This window comes from Filicampus tigris, chromosome 20 (genome assembly GCF_054856515.1).
Source record: "Filicampus tigris isolate MCC_2025a chromosome 20, RoL_Ftig_1.0, whole genome shotgun sequence".
NCBI lineage: Eukaryota > Metazoa > Chordata > Actinopteri > Syngnathiformes > Syngnathidae > Filicampus > Filicampus tigris.
Window position 1 is genome coordinate 4,639,598 of NC_141236.1, and position 18,642 is coordinate 4,658,239.

Sequence of the window (18,642 nt, forward strand, 5' to 3'; positions counted from 1 at the left end):
TGTGTGGCAATGTATCTGTGTTGTTGGTATGTAGATATTTTTAGCACTATTGTAATAATACTGGTAACCGTGATGATTTAGGTTTCTAATCAATGTTAATGCTCTTTTTCATCTCATAGCGTTTAATTGTCAGATCTTGGAGAAAAAAAAAAAAGAGGCTGCTCACAGAAAAAAAAGGCTGTTTTCTAAGCACTTGTCAGTGAATATTGACTTGTCCACCACATTCTGGAAGCCTCATTGATGTTTGTAAACACTTTCTAACCTAGTTCACGGTTACTATGGTTACCCAGCTTGAGCAGATTGTCTCACTATGAGCAGGCAAGATGCATCTCAACCATGTGAAAATTAAACTGAGTTTTCTCAATGCACCACAAGAAAGTATATTATACCATATGTCATTTAAATATCGCTACGTGTATGTATACTTTATATATTTCCGTCAATCCATTTTTTTTCTAACGTTACAGTATCATGAAGTTGAATTTACAATGCCTACTCTAATGTGTCTCTAATTGAAATTAGGTTTTGAGTGTTGAAGAGTCGAATATGTTTGCAAGCCATTTAAAGGAGATGTGACAAAGAAACAAGATTTTTTTTCTTTTTCTTTGCTCCATGGTTTATACCATCTCCAATTGCCAGTTGGCAAAGCACGATAGCAGTGTGATACAAAAAAAACAACTGAAAAAGAAGCACAGAGTGCGAGAAAAAGAACACTATTATTACATCCGAGTAGGTTATATGCATAAAAATAAGCAATTTCTATGGTTACTATGCAACTAAACCCTTTGTCTCTACTTTATTAAGATTTCCACCACGAATTATCTTTATAGGATTGAGTGTTCTCCCGCATTTATTTTTAACCCTGTCCAGCACCACATTCATAAGTCATTATATATCCATTCACTGCCAGAACTGTCCTTCAAAAGATGTGCTTTTGCCAGACCCCACCTCTTCCTTTCCCTTTGTGCTCGACAAGTGAGAACATACAACACGGTGAAGACACTTCAGCGCCACCGCTTTCGATTGTTCAACCAGCGTCGTTTACTAGACAACCTTGAATTCTGAACACAATGCTTTCAACAGGTAACTGACGACAAAAGTATATTAAGAACGGACACGTTGTCTGATGATGACTATGTTCAAATCAAAATATAAAACGGAATATTATATATATGTATGTTGTGTGTGTATTTTGTGGTCTTGTGAACAGAGTTGCTTGACAGTGATTATATTAAAAGCTGGAAATTTCAAATGAACTATGGATTAAAAAAAAAAAAAGCATTGCCATGGAAACAGAATGAAATTGTTATAGACACTGTGTGGCTTGTTTTTGTGCTTTGTATAATTCATAACAGCATGGTGGATAATGGTTTAACTGACTTAAAAAAATGATTTACCTGATTTTGGCTCATCTGCAAAGTATATTTTCAGAAACAGAGTTATGTACTATGGTTCCACATGCGCTAAAGGACATGCATATCAGACTGTGGAAAATAAACATGTACAGTAGCTAGTAGCCACTCTTGGGAACCCATTTACACAGACAGGCGCCAATTATTTAAATGGCTTTGGTGCAATGGAGCTCCTGCTGAGACTCTGAGTAATTAATGCACTTCCAGGCAGTTGGATCAATAGATCGTTATTGGGCATTGAGCACTGTTCGCTCAAAGAAAAAGTAAACAACTGCATATGTTGGGAAATGTTAGGAAGTTACAACATCAATTATTAGAACATGTGCCAGTAATGTCATAACAAAATATGCGTGTAAAATCTGAGATGAAATTAAGACACATGGGAACTTTTTTTTTTTTTTTTAATGAGGAAAGAAGTGTGATTTATCCAAACTGATTGGACATATTATGCAGGTGCAAAACATACTGACCAAACAACAAAGGACTTCATCAGGTGAAAGATCTCCAGACTTAAACCCTATAAAGGATGCATTTTCCTGATCAAAAAATGAGACTGATGGGGGAATAAATCCCCAAATAAATAACTACAACTTTGCTCATGTCGATCGGTCTCGAGCTTGGTGCAATTTTATTTGCAACTTTTTGTAATATCTACATCAGACCACAAAAGATCTTGCCTGTGTTATTTATATCCAATGTGTATAAGTGGTATTTAACAAGTCCATCGGACAGAGTGAATAATATACTGTACTTTTTATGCATTTTTTTATGTTTGCTACATGACTGGCCTCATCAACATCATCTCACCGCTTTTTTTTTTAAATTTTGTTAAGTGGCTCATTGACAGCAAATGAATAGTCCTCATGTGCCTTCTGGTGTAGGTAGACGCACTTTGCCGCATCGGGCTTAATTAAGAGCAAATAACAGCAGAAGCAGAGTGATAAAGGCACCCCGGCAGTCACCTGTAGAATTGATATCAACATTTCCTCTTTAGTCCACATTTATACAGATCAACATTAGCCTGAAATGAAGTCTCATCACAAGGGATGAAGAGGGTTGTCGCATTTGAGTCGCATCACGCAGTAGGAGACGAAATCAGACTGGCTATGATGCACTGCATCTACATTTAAGCCTAACAGTCAAACGCTGACCAAATCTAGAGTCAAAATGCATTCACTTTTTCTTAATATTCTTGTAGAGAAGTGATTCTTAACCTTTATTGAACCAAGGCACATACAGTATTTGAACTTTGAAAAATCTCACAGGAAACCACCAAACGAAAAATGCCACAAAAAGTGGATGCAGGTCAGTTATTTACTTTATGCCATCTTATAGAATGTATGTGTTCTGTCTGTCACTATATGCCACTGGCATAGATGGATGAACAAAGACATTTGTTATACATATATCATTTTCTGACAAATGTGAAATTTCATTTCCTGCGGCACACCTTGAGAGCTCTCACGACACACTAATCATCACGAACATGGTGCCTAGTGGTAGATAGGTCCCACATCATCTCCAAAAACCATGAGTGGCCTGTTATAAAAAAAAAAAATAGCACGCCAGTAATGGACAATTTAAAATGATAATTAATTATTGAAAATAATATGATTACAAGTAATTATAGTAAATTTGTTTGCATTAAGTCAATCAAGGAGTAAATATCGAACCGTTCCGAATGCCAGACAGCGTTAGCACAAAAGTTTCCATCTTCTGCTCGAAATGTTATGTCAAAAATTATTTACAATATCTTGGTCTCATTTTCTCACATAATCACAAAAAAAATGGTTTATGAATAAGGCTCTGTATACGTTTTATATCCACTTTGGATAGACTTCATTAATCCCGTGTCAAGGTAAGCCTGCACGCCCACTATGGGGGTTATGTTCCAGACCGACTGCAATAAGTAAAAATCCCCAAAGTAGAAATGTCCTATATTAAATACAGCCTAGGCATTTTTTTTTATAGCATATACGGCATATAACACTTTCCAAAAAATCTGCGATATAGCAGAACCGCCAAGTGTGAATGACGGGGGATTACTATAATATAATGACATGCTGTATATGTATGCACACATCTGTACTTGTCAACATTCGAGATACTGTTTTGATTTTTCTCAACGATGTTTATGCACAAACATGAATGTCATTGTTTAGTTTGTGTAAGTTTCATCCTGACCCTGCCTAAGCCCTATTCATTTTAAGATAAGATTGTATATAGGCTTAAAAGGTCATATGCAAGAGCACTTGTTCCTCCTCGATCTAGCATAAACTAGGGTATCATGGACCTTGCCGCACATCTGGATGAACACTTCACTCAATGTTAATTGAAACATAATGGAAAAAGTATGTCGGAAACCTTTTTTTTTTTTTTGTTTATTTACTTGCATGAAACACAATAATATAATACACAATATTTGTCATTTCTAAAACACTTGCTCATCTGCACATGGTTCTTAAACAGGCTCAAATGAGAAATCATTTTGCCAAACCCTCAATTTGATCAAAATAGCGCTTTTTTTCTTCCCTGGTTTGAGCGGGAATAATTTATTATGATCTATCTTTTTTTTGACATTTGCTTACATCATCCCCTGGTAAAGAGGGCAAGAGCGCAAATCCCCCATGAGAGCTTGAAAATGTCACAATGTCACTTTGTAAACATATTGTATTATTAGGGTCCTCATATTTTGCACAAGGACTACTATTTATAACCTGCGGTTTTCATTAATTTGCAACTTGTAACAAAGTTCTGTTGTGTGGCCCTAAACATTGGGATATGTGTCCAATATTTAAACATACAAAACACATTTCCAATGAAGTTGGAACATTGTGTAAAAATTACAATTATTGGCAAATTCTTTTCCAACTATATTCAACTGAATACACAAAAAAAATACTCAATATTTTATTTTCAACTAATCATTTTAAAATAAGAGCACCATTGGCCCCGAGGACACGACGTCCATGATTTCCAAAAACAATTTGGAATGTGGACTCGTCAGACCACAGTACACTTTTCCAATTTGCATCAGCCCATCTCAGAGGAGCTGAAAAAAAATGAACGTAGATACTGACAGAGACACTGTCACTGAATAGAAGTAACAGTGCTAAAAAGATGGTTGACTGTTCATAGCACGTCATACACAAATGAAAGTTATTACCATTTCATCACGGCTCCCATGAAGGAATCAACCCTTAAGACTGTGAGCAGCATACAGATTGATGCAATACTTCGCAAGTGCCATTAATGATTTAAATGTTTCAGGTTTTGGGCTTTACAACACCATAAAAAAAAGTTTCTTCAATTTGTTGTTGCAAAACACAAGTGCTATGATAGTCCTGGATAGCAAGCAGAAGAATGAGAAAAACGGTGATGCTGTGTTAAAGGTGACATGTCCTTCGATAAGTACTATGAAGAAGGAGGGGAAAAGTATTAAGTGGTAAAGGGGACTGAAAAAATGGCTAGATTAAAAGCTTAGAAGTTGTAAGTCGCTCATAGCTTCTTAAAAAGATTTTATCAGAGATATTACAATGCATGCAAAAACTTCTATCACATTACATTAAATCAAGTATAGTTTCCATATCACCTGCATTTTATATTTTCTATGCTGCTAATACCCAATTAAATTGTGCTAATGACAGCAATGACATAATGAACAACGTGAATTCAGCTACAAAACTGACAGCGCAAAATGACACTTTATGCAAAATCTATTATATGAGTATTCAAAATTACAATTAGATTACAATCAAATGTGATTCTTAGTTACAGTATAGACCAAAAATACTTTTTGCCACATTTTAAAAATGAGACGGACCCCACAAGATGAAGGGAAAAAATTGAAATGGTGCTTATTGTGTGTTGTATACAAGATGACTAACCACAGCACTCCTGAGATCCTCCTCCCCCAAACCATACTGAATTTTAAAATGATCTCACAATAGCAACAATGCATCGATAAAAAATCTTAGATTGTGCAGAATCCATCGGGTTTAATCATTGCTGCCTCATGCATAGACCAATGCGAAATGCATCGACTCTTAGACAAGGTAACTAGCAGGAACAATAATCAGAAAGTCAGACACATGATAAAAATTATGCCAAAAACAACTCTATGATGAGTATGCAATTGATATTATATTTTGCAATGTAATACATTCAAAATAATGTGGTGGCGTACGCTATCGCCGTGCGTAAAACGTGCGCTCGTGGCGGGTGGGGGTTGGGGGACCATTTCTGGAGAGGCAGGACTCGAAAGCACCACGGCACGACATCCACAGGTTGTTGCGTGGTTGTCTGAGCTAAAACAAGCACCAGATGTGGAAAACACAACCATCTTCAGTGGACGCTTTTGGCTTCTTTATCTACGCGCGACTTTTCTTCCGTGCGCGTCTTTCTTTGAGGGTGTGCGCGCGTCTTGTTTGAGAGAATCATGACAGAATCCCCTCACCTCCGCTGCACGGCGAGGACAACGGCAACATAATGGCAATTAGGAACGGTTGCTGCTGCGGTCCAATTAACGAAGATAATGCGAGATTTTTACTGCTGGCCTTGTTCATCATCATCTATCTGCTGTGCGGAGCAGTCGTGTTCTCCGCGCTGGAGCAGCCCAAGGAGCGGGAGGCTAAGGAGCGATGGGCGCAGAGGTTCGAGCTCTTCAGGCAGACTTACAACCTGAGTAAGATCGAGCTCAACAGTTTCCTAAGGAACTACGAGGAAGCCAATGTGGCAGGAATTCGAGTGGACAACATCAGACCTAGATGGGACTTTACTGGGGCGTTCTACTTTGTGGGAACTGTGGTTTCGACCATTGGTGAGTGTCAAAAAAATACTATTTAATTTGATTTTCAAATCGCAATCACAATAATGAGGGGGGGGGGGAATAAAACAGGGCTAGATTATTTTTCACACGTTCAGCCCTAATAAAATCGTTTCAAGTGTATTTTAAAAATGTATAAATCCAGGTATGGTTGTTTGAGATTCATTTTTAAACTCCACATATTCTGGTGTAATTTCATTGTATTTTTTTTTTTGCAAAGCAGATAGTTTTTGATATTTGTTAATCTTGAATTTATGAATGACAAAAAGCATGCAGGCACATGCAGTACATTGGTATATTTAGTGGACAGTTTTGTGGGATGCAAAATTTTTCACCTTGGTTGACACACTTACCTGTATATGACAGTTCTTCAATCATCACACCAGAATAGAGAAATTACATTGTATAGATTTCCACAGTTTCATTTTAATATCTTCACATTTTGTGTGTTTAAAACAGGAGACCAAATAGCTTTCTATTCTGCTTTCAATTTTAGCAAAGTTAGAACTTTTCCTCCTCACATAGTGTGTTGCACTGGATAGAGCAATGACACCGATTTTTTTTCATCACCATACAAATATCTATAAGATTGTATTTCTGCTTTTAAAATTTGGAGTTAGCAGATTTAAAGGGTAAGTGAATGTAGCCCCACTAGTCAAAACATAGTTTTCTGATAAATATTACGTTTGTGGAATATGAGTTAAGCAGTAAAATCCACCCATTTTTGTCCATCTCAGTGGGCGGCCATTTTGTCACTTTCTGTCAACTGACAATGACATCACACACTGTAAGGAACGTCTGTGAAATTACCATTAATATGCCGTAAAATCATGACATCAAAAATCTAGAATACTGACAATCAGTGTATATTTCAAAGCAATATATTGTTAAAAAAAACAGAAAAATTAATTGTTAACTTTACTTATAGTATATTGTTGCTGTCAGGTGGAATCCTCAACTGACTTTATAAGAGTTCGCAGTCACCTCTTCGTTCTAGTTGGATTATACCTTATATTGCTGTTGCACACTCACATCAACACAATACTATCTAAAAAATACATTAAATGTTAATTTAATGTTGGCATTAAAACATGAAGTCGGCGTCAGCCAAATACTTCAAAATCCGCGATGTGAAGCCCCCAAAAAGCCTTTGAAAACATCACAAAAGCAAACATCTGCCCTACATCTTCCCAAAATGCCTTCTTAAAAGGTCGAAAGCCACAAGTAATGCAATGAATAAAACGAGCCAACTATTGCCCCATCTAAGTGGATATTAAAATAAAACAGAGCCTTACCTGCACATACGATGGTCCGTCTGCAACGAAGGATCAAAGGGATCGACTTTAAACCAACTTAATCCAGCGAACCTTGCCATTTTCACTCATCTGAAAAAGAAAAAAAAAAAAAACCACACAATGAGACGTTAAATAAAGGCGACATTTACGCCACACATCTTCCTCAGACCGAGGAAGCTGAAGTAGTTTTGCCACACTTCTGCAAAAACAAAAATACACTCATCAAACATAAGTTACGTTAAAGAGTGTATTTGTAGGTTTGCCATTTTCACCGCTTTCAATTGGCTAAAATTGCATAAAAATTACACATGAAGTGGGGACGGACCATTAGTATCGATTTGTGAATAAAAAGTCCATATGAGGTTTTCTGACAGACACTGCTAATATGTGGAAAGGATCATATTTCCTTGTAGAATAGATATATACATTGAAAAATTGTAATACCTGAACCACTCAATACACTTTTCAGAAATATCCTTTCCAAGTGACCTGTGCATCGATTTAATGTCCTATATTTCCTCAGTAATGAACAAATTGGAGTGCACTGCACAGATGAAGATGACCAGCCAGCTGTGCAGGGTCAGTTGTGTCAATTCTCACGTTTACAGCAAGGGAGTAAGCAATTAAGACTTTCCACCTTTAATCATTGTAATTAAATCAGCGGCCATTTTGTGCACCTGATCATCAACCATATTTCTTCTCACATTTGCATTTGCAAACACCCGTTTTTTTGTCTGGACACAAGACATAATGCACTTTTATTATTCAGCTCTTCAGGACTTGGCCGCAGTCACCTTGTGATTTTGCTGTAGTAAAAAAAAAAAAAAAGTCTGTTTTTGTAATACAAGATAGTGCTTGAACTCTTTCACCTTCTGTAATATATGCGCGTTTTGGCCTTTAGTGCCATTTTTAATTATAAACGTTTGCAATAATATATTCTATGCGCTTTCACTAGTCTAAACACGACATTCTGATTACAATTGCTTTTGTGGAATATGAGTTAAGCGGCAAAAATCCACCTGTTTCGTGCTATCTGTGGGGGCGGCTATTTTGCCAACTGAAAATGACATCACAGTTACTCAGGTAAGGACCAATCACGGCTCACCTGTTTTCAGAAGCCGAGACATGATTGGTTGTTAGCCGAGCCCTGAGAAACTGATGTCATTTTCAGTTACTCTTTCATGTGAAAGTATCATGATATGCATGTGGGCTCCATGCTTCCGTCTAATGGACACTGTAGACTGATTGAAATTGCATCTCAGCCAGATGTGACCTGCGGGTCACAAGTTTGACACCCGCATTAGAAGATCCCAGAGGTGAAGGCTTACATGAGCACCATATTGATTGAGTGATAATCAAAAATCACTGATTCGTCGCAAAAGATTCTTCCACGTGAACCATTTTTGGCCTCTTATGATTTAATGCTAGTGCAATCTAAAACACATGTGCCTGTCATTTTAACATCCTCAGAACCAATACAAATTAAGACCAAGAGCGTGCATAGATAGTTGGTTCACCAAGAGATCATGTGGCAAGGAAACAGATATTTATTTATTTATTTTTTTTTAAATAAAACAGCATGTAGAGATAAAAAAAATGAACAGTTTAAGAATCATTGTGCCGAGTCAGCAATTGTCTCATTTTGAAAGGCATGGCACACTTCAATAATGGCTGAATTTGACCTCCTTGGAGTATGGTATTCTCTGTTGAGATTTTTAAGATGGTGTTTTGTGTGTCCAAGGCTTTGGGATGACCACACCTGCCACAATTGGAGGCAAGGTCTTCCTGATGTTCTACGGCCTTCTCGGATGCGCAGCCACCATCCTCTTCTTCAACCTCTTCCTGGAGCGGGTCATCACCGTTATCGCCATCGTCCTCAAGTCCTGCCATGAGCACCGCCACAAGGGGGAGGTGGGCCCCCAAAACGGTCGGGGGCCCCGCGCAAGGTCAAGCGGGAAAGGGGAGGATCTTGCCGGCTGGAAGCCTTCAGTCTACTGCGTCCTGTCCATCCTCGGAGCAGCGGCCATTTTGGTGTCTTGCTGCGCCTCGCTCATGTACTCCGCAGCCGAGGGGTGGGGCTACATGGACTCGCTCTACTTCTGCTTCGTGGCCTTCAGCACCATTGGCTTTGGAGATATGGTGAGCAGTCAGCGGCTCGTCTACGAGGGCAACGCCACGGCAGCGTACCAGCTGGGAAACTTCCTGTTCATCCTGACGGGCGTCTGCTGCATCTACTCCCTCTTCAACGTCATCTCCATTGTCATCAAGCAGGTCCTCAACTGGCTGCTGAGGAGACTTCAAGCCCCCTGCCGAGGTTGTTACTCCAGAAAGGGGCACCGGCCACGCCGGCACCCCCGTCGGAACGTGGTGGTCCCGGGCAACTTGCAAGCCCGCAGCGAGCCTTCCATAGAGACAGATGCCGTCAATGAGAGCGAGACTGACGTCGGGCGCAGGATGTCTGGAGAGATGATCTCTATGAGAGACTTTCTGGCAGCAAATAAGGTCAGACCATCTGTATATAAAGTAATCTTGTCACTCCTATCCCAGAGTCGTTTGATTTGACTTTGTTCATGAGAAAACAGTCAAAATTTGAGTTTAACCGCATCTGTGTTAAACTAAACTAAAGTGTCCACAGCTACAAATGTGAGTGCGAATGCAGTGGCCTGGAATTGGCAGGCAACCAAACTGCAGTTGAGACCGGTTCGACAGATTAAATGCGCACACAGTCAAAGACCCCAAAATACAGCAAATCGCTTCCAAACAAAATAGGCATTCTCCCAACCCAAGAGTTCGTGGCCAATAAGCTCCTAAAAACATGGATGTCCTTTGGTTTATGGATTTACTCGGATGATGTTTAAATGTGCAACTGTCTAGAGAGAGAGTTTGAATTGTGGCAGGTGGGAGAAGGAGGAAACAGGCTAAAGAGTCTCCTACCAGACCATGGGCTCACAAAAAAATTGACTGACAGAGGTCCCTGGCCTTCATTCATACCTCATCCTCTTGGTGTCCAAAAGAACGGCACTTGGCCCACAGGAATCAAACAAACGCATCAAAATTTCAATCTTAAGCTAACATAAGTAATCGCAAAATTCACATCAATAACATCAACACATAATGTTTTGAGAGATTTTAGCATGCTAACATTAGCATGCTAACATTAGCTAAACCTAGCATGAAAGGCATAATGAAATACATAAAGAAATCCAATCTATAGACAAACAGTATCATGGGAGCACACATTAGTATAAGATAGCATTGTGGCTAACAACAAACTCACCAGTTCAGTAGTTTTTGGGAAAAGCGCGCTTAAACAAGTCTCCAGCACAAAACAATCAGGTTGTAAAAGAGCAATTTAAGTACCAGGTAATGAGTCACTTGCACACCTGCAACTGCTGCTGCTCAGGCTCTTACCCAATCAACTGAAGAGAGTGAAGCCAAGGCAGCTTATTGGATAATTGTGTCAAGGTGCGTTCAGGTACTGGTGGGAGTGTGGAGGGGGAAAAATATTGGGGCAATAAATTGGGGATTTTTAAGCTTGGCTAAACAGGATTTACCCAAAGTCAGCTGGGATCGGCTCCAGCTGTGACCCTGATGAGGGAAAAAAAATGCTTCTTAAAATCAAAGGATGGAAGTATTTTTTGGATTTTCTAAGTCCTGAATAACTGGCAAGGAATGATTGCATAGTTAGTTTATTGTATCACATTTGTTTTAGGTGGACTTTAGGTGTCAAGTGTGGCTCAGCTAGTACATTGTATGAAATAGACCCACCATAACATCCACTGTAAAAACCTTGTTCTATGCAAGCCCGCAAGTTGAAAAAGGGCATTCTGATAAATATTGCGTTTGCGGAATAAATGTTAATCCACTCTTTTTTAGCCATCTCCGGGGGCGGCCATTTTGTTTTCTGTCGACTGAAAATGACATCATAATTGCTCATAACGACCAATCACGGCTCACATTCAGAAAACAGGTCAGCCGTGATTGGTCGTTATGAGCAATTGTGATGTCATTTTCAGTCGACAGAAAACAAAATGGACGCCCCCGGAGATGGCTAAAAGTGGGTGCATTTTGCTGCTTAATTTATATTCCACAAACGCAAAATTAATTAGAATGCCGTGTTTCAACTAGTGGGCCTGCTGGGAACATATTCTTGAAGAAAATATGTTTGGCTTGACTTCCACTTCAAACATCGTCCATTTCGGGCACATAAAAATATTTACAAATATATTTTTACATACTATACAAATTTATTGTTCTGACATTTCTCTGAAGAACGGCGGTCCCTCCCCACTGTGATGACCTCTTGAGAAACTCTTCCAGGCACTCAGTGGTGCCATCTGCCTTGATATTTACATAAGTGATACTACTTCTCAGACAAGAGGAACACGTTATGCACACCGCTGGCTGCCCAATCAGTCTCCTGATTATGCTTTAAACTGGAAGAGAAAATATGGATTCATTTTCATCCGAATCATTTGAATAATACGCCCGTGTGACAACACGAGGAACAAAATAATGTCATGTGTTGTATAACACCAACAAATTGTTACCGCAGACTGCCTGGAAATACAGAGTGCTTGTTTTGGAGGTTTGGCGACAACGAACCTAACATTCGTGTTTTTAGAATGTGGGAGGCGGCTGAAATATAAATGGAAAAAACCCACGCAAGCACAGGATGAACATGTAAACTCCACAAATGTAGGAAGGGCAAAAAAATATCAACGTGTTTCGACTAGTGGGTTTGCATAGAACACATTCTATAAAGAAAACTTTTGGGTTGGGACATATATTGCGATTTTGATTCATTTTCTTCAAATCAAGCTTCAGTGCAACATTCATTCATCAAGTAGGTGTCTAGTCAAGTCGGCAATTCCCATATTGGTCATTTAACATCAGAAATCTGCCATTGGAGACAAGGTTTTTAACTAACCTAAAGTAACCTACCAAGATTTGATACACAGAGTAAAGGAGAGTGCTTCTGGTAACCTAGCAACAATATGGTCCAATTGGTCCTCTGCGAGTGAGTATGTGGGGGCTGCCAGTGCCGTTGGGCTCAAAAGATGCGCCAAACAGATTCGCTGTATTCTACGCTTCGTCCTGTGAGGTTCAAAAAAGAAGAAGAGTTGGTGTGCATGAGTGGGAGAGAAGTCGAGTGTTGCTTTTATACCTGTCAGCCACACTTTGTTGTGATCTTTCTTCACTTCAATTAAAGCAGGCATATAACAAATGTGGATTCAGCGAAAGAACTGCTGCCAACACATTCCATTAGTGTCTCGTTCTCATCCGATTTCTTTTCATGTCCGCTGCAGGTCAACTTGGCAATCATGCAGAAGCAGCTTTCCGAGATGGCGATCGGACACCCGTGCCAGCCCGGTTCCGCTTCACATCACAACGGCTTCTCTGGAGGAGTGGGGGCCCTCGGCATCATGAACAACCGGCTGGCGGAGACAAGCGTGGACAGATAGGGAGAAAGTAAAGTAGATCTGGTGGATACAAAAAACATGAGCGTGGAGAGGAAAAAAAAAAAAAAATCAACAAAGACCTCCTTGGAGATTTGAATACTGTGTATTTCCCATGAAAATGTGTAGACTCAATATGAATGATGCATGATGGTTTGCTGGAATGTGGGCCAGGTTGAATGTGTTGCGACGTTCCTCCCTTGGGGAATTCAGTTTCCATGGTGATATAGAAGCCCGCTTTGCTACCTTGCATTTAAGCTTTAAAAGTCTTATTTGCCATAGGTGACTATAGCTGACTTCCTCTGCGCTTAAGTACTTTATAGTACGGTATCTCATACCCATTGCTGTATACACATATCCCAACAATGGGAGAAAAATGGCTTCAATAAAGTGGCTTTTTTTGCTGGGTTCTGTCTTTTATTTACGAAAATCAAGGCGTCATGGTGAATATACTGTAATGGAACATAATACACCAGAAAATATCCAGTAATGTAAATAACTAGTCTCACCATTAGTCAATGCTTTGGCTCTCATGATCCAATTTTAGCTCAACTCAATGTGTGTGTGTGTGTGCCAAGGTTGTTATAGTTAATGACAACTAATGACATGAATACAATTTTAAAAAGCACATTATTAATGAAAATAAAATAAATAAAATGAAAATGCTTTAAAAAAAATCAAAACTAACTGAAACCACATCTCGCATTTATAAAACTAGCTCTAAATATATCGAATGTCCTTTGTTTTCATCTTTGTCAGTTAATTTCATAAAATGAGCTTTCCGGGTTCATTTTAACATATTTGTTTCGGTGTTGCTGTACATCCATCGCGACAGAAGAAGGAAGGTCAAACAGTTGTTTGAAAATTGTAGTGTAATTGTTTTTTGTCCTGCACTCGATACACCATATAAAAAAATACCAACTAAAACAAATACTAAAACTAATAAAAATAAATAAACTGAAATGAATCTTTTTTGAAATTATAAAAAAAAAAAAAAACTATCAAATTTAACTAGACAAAGCTCTAAAAAAAAAGTTTGTTATAAAATTAAAACTAACTGAATTTAAAAAACAAAAGTCAAAACATCCGTGGCTGCGCAGCCATAATTACATGGACGGGTGATCAGCTGAAGAAACAATCGAAGCCCAGCATATTAAGATCATTACTGAGATAATTAGGGTAGTGGGGGTGGACTATTATTGTGGGCACATACTTATTGAATTATCATCCCTATTGAACAAATGAAATAGAGCCTGGGGATGTGTCTTATTGTGAAAACAAATTGCATTACAACATGCAGAGTGCGGGAGGCGCAATAATCAATGGGTAAAATGAAAAGGAACATTATTAAAAACGGGCAAGGACTCATCCAAAAGCATAAAAAAATAAACAAAAATAGTATGCTTGGAAATTAAAGTGAGAGTCAATTGTCAAGGCAGATAAGGAGCTAAGGAGTCAGTATTTGCAACATGTATTAATAACAAAACCTATTGTAGAAAGTATACACTACTTCCTCAAATTTAGGAATTTATTCAGCTTCTGAGTGAAATTTCACAATGAACTTTAACTTATGTTAACCTAATTGGACGTTCTTTAAACTAATTCTTGAATTCTTTAAATTGTTCCTTGTTTGCGCACTTTTTGCACAACTTCCTGTTCTAACAAGGAGCTGATGTCAAAATTCACGTGTTTTTCTAATTACCATTTATTATTATTATTATTATTATTACTAGTAATCATTTATTTATTTTGCGAATTTTGCTGTTCAGTTCCTTGTAAGAGAACTGTGCGTGTGTGCGCATTGTGTGTGCGCGCGCGTGCGCGTCCGTACGAACGTACGTGCGATTGTGTGTGTACAGTGCGTTGTGTGTGTATGTATATTGTTTATAGATGTACTGAATTTTATATTATATAATGTATAATTTCAAATAAAACAGAAGAATTTAAAACATTCGGAAATTCAAAGCAAATACAAACAGAATTGCCAGTGGACATTTGACGGTCTGTTTTTTTTTTTTTTTTTCTAATTAATGGTTAAATATACACAACATGGGCACAATACTGTAGGATTAAAAATTATCACACTCCAAACACAGGGTGGCGGTAGTGCGCCGGGCGTGATATGACGAGCGACGGGTTGAAGCAAGCGGTGTGCTGTACTCTGTGACGTCATCCTAAGCGACAGAAAACAATGGTAAGTGAGCAAGCAATTTTCACTACGCCCCGAAAGGTTTATCATACAGTAAAATTTTAAGACATTTTTGTCGGGGAAATCGCAAAACTTCATACAGTTGTATTTAATGTATTGTTGTCATTCAATGGCTTGTGTTTATTTTCACAAAAAGCACCACGTTCTACGACTGCTTCAGCCTTTAGCCGATGGCTATTTCGCGTTAGCTTTTGCTTTGCTGTCATCTCGTTGTCAGTGATGTCGGTTCTGCAACAGTCATTTAAAGACTTCTCGTGTAAAATAGTAACTTGAAATCCTATGCGCGAGCGGGCTGCCTTGTAAAAGTGTTTTCTTCTTCAGTCCGTATGCATTTATCTTGGCTAACGGAGCTAATATGAGAGTCGTGCGAGCTGAACTTAACAGTCGCACGACTTTTTTAAGTTATTGGAATATGTATTATCTTTTTGTTTTTGTATGATTGAGACTTATATTAACCAATGTGTGACTATTCAAGGGTCAAAGCCAGAGCGGCGGTCACGGACCAGGGGGAGGCAAGAAGGATGACAAGGTAAGAGTGGCATAGCACGTATTTGCTAATGCTAACCCGTTTATTATGTTTTTTTTTTTTTTTAATCAATCCCAAACTGCATGATCTCGCATGTTTTAGGTCATGCTGTTGATTTACTTTATTTTGTTTTCCCCTATCGCATCATGGTTACCTGTGAGATTTAATTTGCAACAATGTTTGGCCCCATTTAAATCTGTTTGTTTCAAAAGTTTTGATTATGGTGCGTGATTATTAATAGAGTTGCGCTTTTTCCAGGATAAGAAAAAGAAATACGAGCCCCCGATTCCCACCAGAGTTGGTAAGAAAAAGAAGAAGACAAAAGGACCAGATGCTGCCAGTAAACTGCCATTGGGTAAGTATGCAAAACGAGTGCATGAAGAATTTGCCAATCTCTTTAAAGCAACTGATGTTAATGAAATTATTTTAACGGATGTTTTCAGTCACCCCTCACACTCAGTGCCGCCTGAAGCTACTAAAGCAGGAGCGGATCAAGGACTACCTCCTCATGGAGGAGGAGTTCATCAGAAACCAAGAACAAATGAAACCCCTGGAAGAAAAACAAGAGGTCAGTCTTCCATGTGAACATATCGGACAAATCGGAATTCTTTAGTATGAGCAGTCTCGTGCTCTGTTTCTGAGACAAACTACAGCTCGTAGAGTGGAATCATTATTCTCTTTGCGTCACAGGAGGAGAGGTCCAAGGTCGATGACCTGCGAGGGACCCCCATGTCTGTGGGCACTTTGGAAGAAATCATTGATGACAACCATGCTATTGTGTCCACCTCAGTTGGATCAGAGCATTATGTCAGCATCTTGTCCTTTGTGGATAAAGATCTGCTGGAGCCAGGCTGCTCCGTCCTGCTGAACCATAAGGCAATTATCATTTATTGGCATGATCAATTTTAAGGGGAAAAAAAAAAGGGTGGTATTCATCTCGTTTACTCTTTAGGTTCATGCTGTGATTGGGGTGCTGATGGATGACACTGATCCTTTGGTTACTGTAATGAAAGTGGAGAAAGCTCCTCAAGAAACATACGCTGACATTGGGGGACTGGACAATCAGATCCAGGAGATCAAGGTAAAAAAAAAAAAAAAAATGACTAGCAGAGGTTAGAATTAAAAATGATCTACAGTTGAACCTCGACTCACGAACAAATCGGTAACAAAGGGTTCGTTCATTTGTTTTAAACGCAGGAGTCAGTGGAGCTGCCTCTCACACATCCAGAGTATTATGAAGAAATGGGTATAAAGCCCCCCAAAGGTGTCATCCTGTATGGACCACCTGGCACGGGTGAGCATTTATAGTATATACAGTATCTGGAGAGAAGAAGAAACAATGATTATCAATGAACACCAGTACAGTGGTCCCCTGTACGTTCAGTTTACTATTCATAAAATCACCTATAAGCAGATGTTTGGTGTGATGCATTCTTGTCATCTGTGACCGCTTATCTATATTACATCATATGTCTAATATGTCATCTTTGCTCACCAGGTAAGACGCTGCTGGCCAAGGCCGTAGCCAATCAGACTTCCGCCACCTTCCTGCGCGTGGTGGGCTCCGAGCTCATCCAGAAGTATCTGGGAGACGGGCCCAAGCTGGTACGAGAGCTCTTCCGGGTGGCAGAAGAACACGCGCCCTCCATCGTTTTCATCGACGAGATCGACGCCATCGGGACTAAGAGGTGCAAAGGGGTCGCTGTTGCAAGCAGCGCCCGGCAAAGAACGGCGGCCATTTGACGTGTTTGCGTCTCGCAGGTATGACTCCAACTCAGGTGGCGAGAGGGAGATCCAGAGAACCATGCTGGAGCTCCTCAACCAGTTGGACGGCTTCGACTCGCGGGGCGACGTCAAAGTTATCATGGCCACCAATCGGATAGAAACTCTGGATCCTGCCCTCATCAGACCTGGTCAGGACGACTCTGCTTGAAAATAAATTATTTTGATTCATTATTATTAGATATTTCTTTTAATCAGTACCTCCTGTCTCATTTTTGTCCTCCTCAGGGAGAATCGACCGAAAGATTGAATTTCCCCTGCCTGACGAGAAGACCAAAAGGAGAATCTTCCAGATTCACACGAGCCGCATGACAGTTGCCGACGACGTCACCCTTGACGATCTCATTCTGGCAAAGGACGATCTATCGGGAGCAGACATTAAGGTATGATACATGAAGACTGCATTCAGAGAACAATTTTCTCTTTTGATTGAGGAATCAATTTTCCCAATGTTTGTTGTCGTTCTAGTTCATGCAGCTCTCGTTGTGATGCGACACACCTCTGTAAACCACGATAATAAACAAATTGGTTTTTAAAATGCCTCGCACATTGTCATTCAAAACTAAGACACCCCCGGCAGCACTGAACATTATATTTGATGCGCTGGCCTGCTGAGAACCTGAGGTCTGCTGCCCTCATGTGGCATGTTAAGAAATGACACGTGACCATTTCAATTAACCCCAGAAAAGGCAACTCAAATATTTGTTTCCACTCCACTGCATTCCATTTTCTAACAAATGCTTTAGCAAACATAATTAAGCTTGTGTGCTTTTGTCTTTGTCTACTCTCCTCGTGTGCTGCAGGCCATCTGCACAGAGGCAGGCCTCATGGCGCTGCGGGAACGCCGCATGAAAGTCACCAATGAGGACTTCAAGAAGTCCAAGGAAAACGTCTTGTATAAGAAGCAGGAAGGCACACCGGAGGGGCTTTACCTCTAACCTCCAGACCTTTCCGTTTCTTCCCATCGTACATCGTCACCGTGTGAAAGATAAGGGGCATCAGCCGAGCTGTTCATCTCGGAGAGAATTTTGAATTAGAATTTTGTTATATTTTGTGCATGTCATGTCTGGCTTATCCCACTCTCTTTAGGTTCCATGTTTCAGATATGAATAAAAAAAACAGTGAATATCTCTA

The 18,642-nt window shown here is 39.6% G+C and overlaps 3 protein-coding genes and 1 long non-coding RNA gene across 4 annotated transcripts in view; 2 read left to right on the forward strand and 2 right to left on the reverse strand.

Annotated features, from left to right (window-relative positions):
• Nucleotides 1-8,033, reverse strand: part of LOC147127929 (forkhead box protein N3-like) — a 119,857-nt gene extending 111,824 nt beyond the window's left edge. The window contains exons 1-2 of the mRNA XM_086019278.1: nucleotides 7,977-8,033; nucleotides 7,533-7,622 (exon numbers count right to left, since the gene is read on the reverse strand). The gene's annotated coding sequence lies outside the window, so the exon portion shown is untranslated. The remainder of the gene's footprint in view (nucleotides 1-7,532; nucleotides 7,623-7,976) is intronic.
• A 1,023-nt stretch (nucleotides 8,034-9,056) lies between these two features.
• On the reverse strand, nucleotides 9,057-11,006 carry LOC147127930 (uncharacterized). Its single transcript, XR_015083981.1, has 2 exons — nucleotides 10,810-11,006; nucleotides 9,057-9,990 (listed from the first exon to the last, which is right to left on the reverse strand). It is a non-coding gene; the product is annotated as an uncharacterized LOC147127930 (long non-coding RNA).
• LOC147127931 (potassium channel, subfamily K, member 13-like) lies at nucleotides 9,156-13,398 on the forward strand. Its single transcript, XM_086019279.1, has 2 exons — nucleotides 9,156-10,034; nucleotides 12,842-13,398. Exons 1-2 carry the CDS (start codon nucleotides 9,282-9,284, stop codon nucleotides 12,995-12,997), a joined length of 909 nt encoding a protein of 302 aa, XP_085875405.1. The 5' UTR covers nucleotides 9,156-9,281; the 3' UTR covers nucleotides 12,998-13,398.
• A 1,676-nt stretch (nucleotides 13,399-15,074) lies between these two features.
• On the forward strand, nucleotides 15,075-18,642 carry LOC147127932 (26S proteasome regulatory subunit 4). The gene is made up of 11 exons (XM_086019276.1): nucleotides 15,075-15,185; nucleotides 15,676-15,729; nucleotides 15,985-16,081; nucleotides 16,170-16,294; nucleotides 16,417-16,602; nucleotides 16,679-16,807; nucleotides 16,924-17,020; nucleotides 17,225-17,414; nucleotides 17,488-17,639; nucleotides 17,737-17,891; nucleotides 18,312-18,642. The coding sequence occupies exons 1-11, from the start codon at nucleotides 15,183-15,185 to the stop codon at nucleotides 18,444-18,446; spliced, it is 1,323 nt and encodes a 440-aa protein (XP_085875402.1). The 5' UTR covers nucleotides 15,075-15,182; the 3' UTR covers nucleotides 18,447-18,642.

What these genes read in the sequence shown, in the direction of transcription:
- LOC147127931 (XM_086019279.1), top strand. Translation starts at nt 9,282, where the DNA reads ATGACCACACCTGCCACAATTGGAGGCAAGGTCTTCCTGATGTTCTAC. An exon ending in ACTTTCTGGCAGCAAATAAG is followed by an intron (nt 10,035 to 12,841) that starts GTCAGACCATCT and finishes TGTCCGCTGCAG; the next exon opens with GTCAACTTGGCAATCATGCA.
- LOC147127932 (XM_086019276.1), top strand. An exon ending in GTATGGACCACCTGGCACGG is followed by an intron (nt 17,021 to 17,224) that starts GTGAGCATTTAT and finishes TTTGCTCACCAG; the next exon opens with GTAAGACGCTGCTGGCCAAG. An exon ending in TATCGGGAGCAGACATTAAG is followed by an intron (nt 17,892 to 18,311) that starts GTATGATACATG and finishes CGTGTGCTGCAG; the next exon opens with GCCATCTGCACAGAGGCAGG.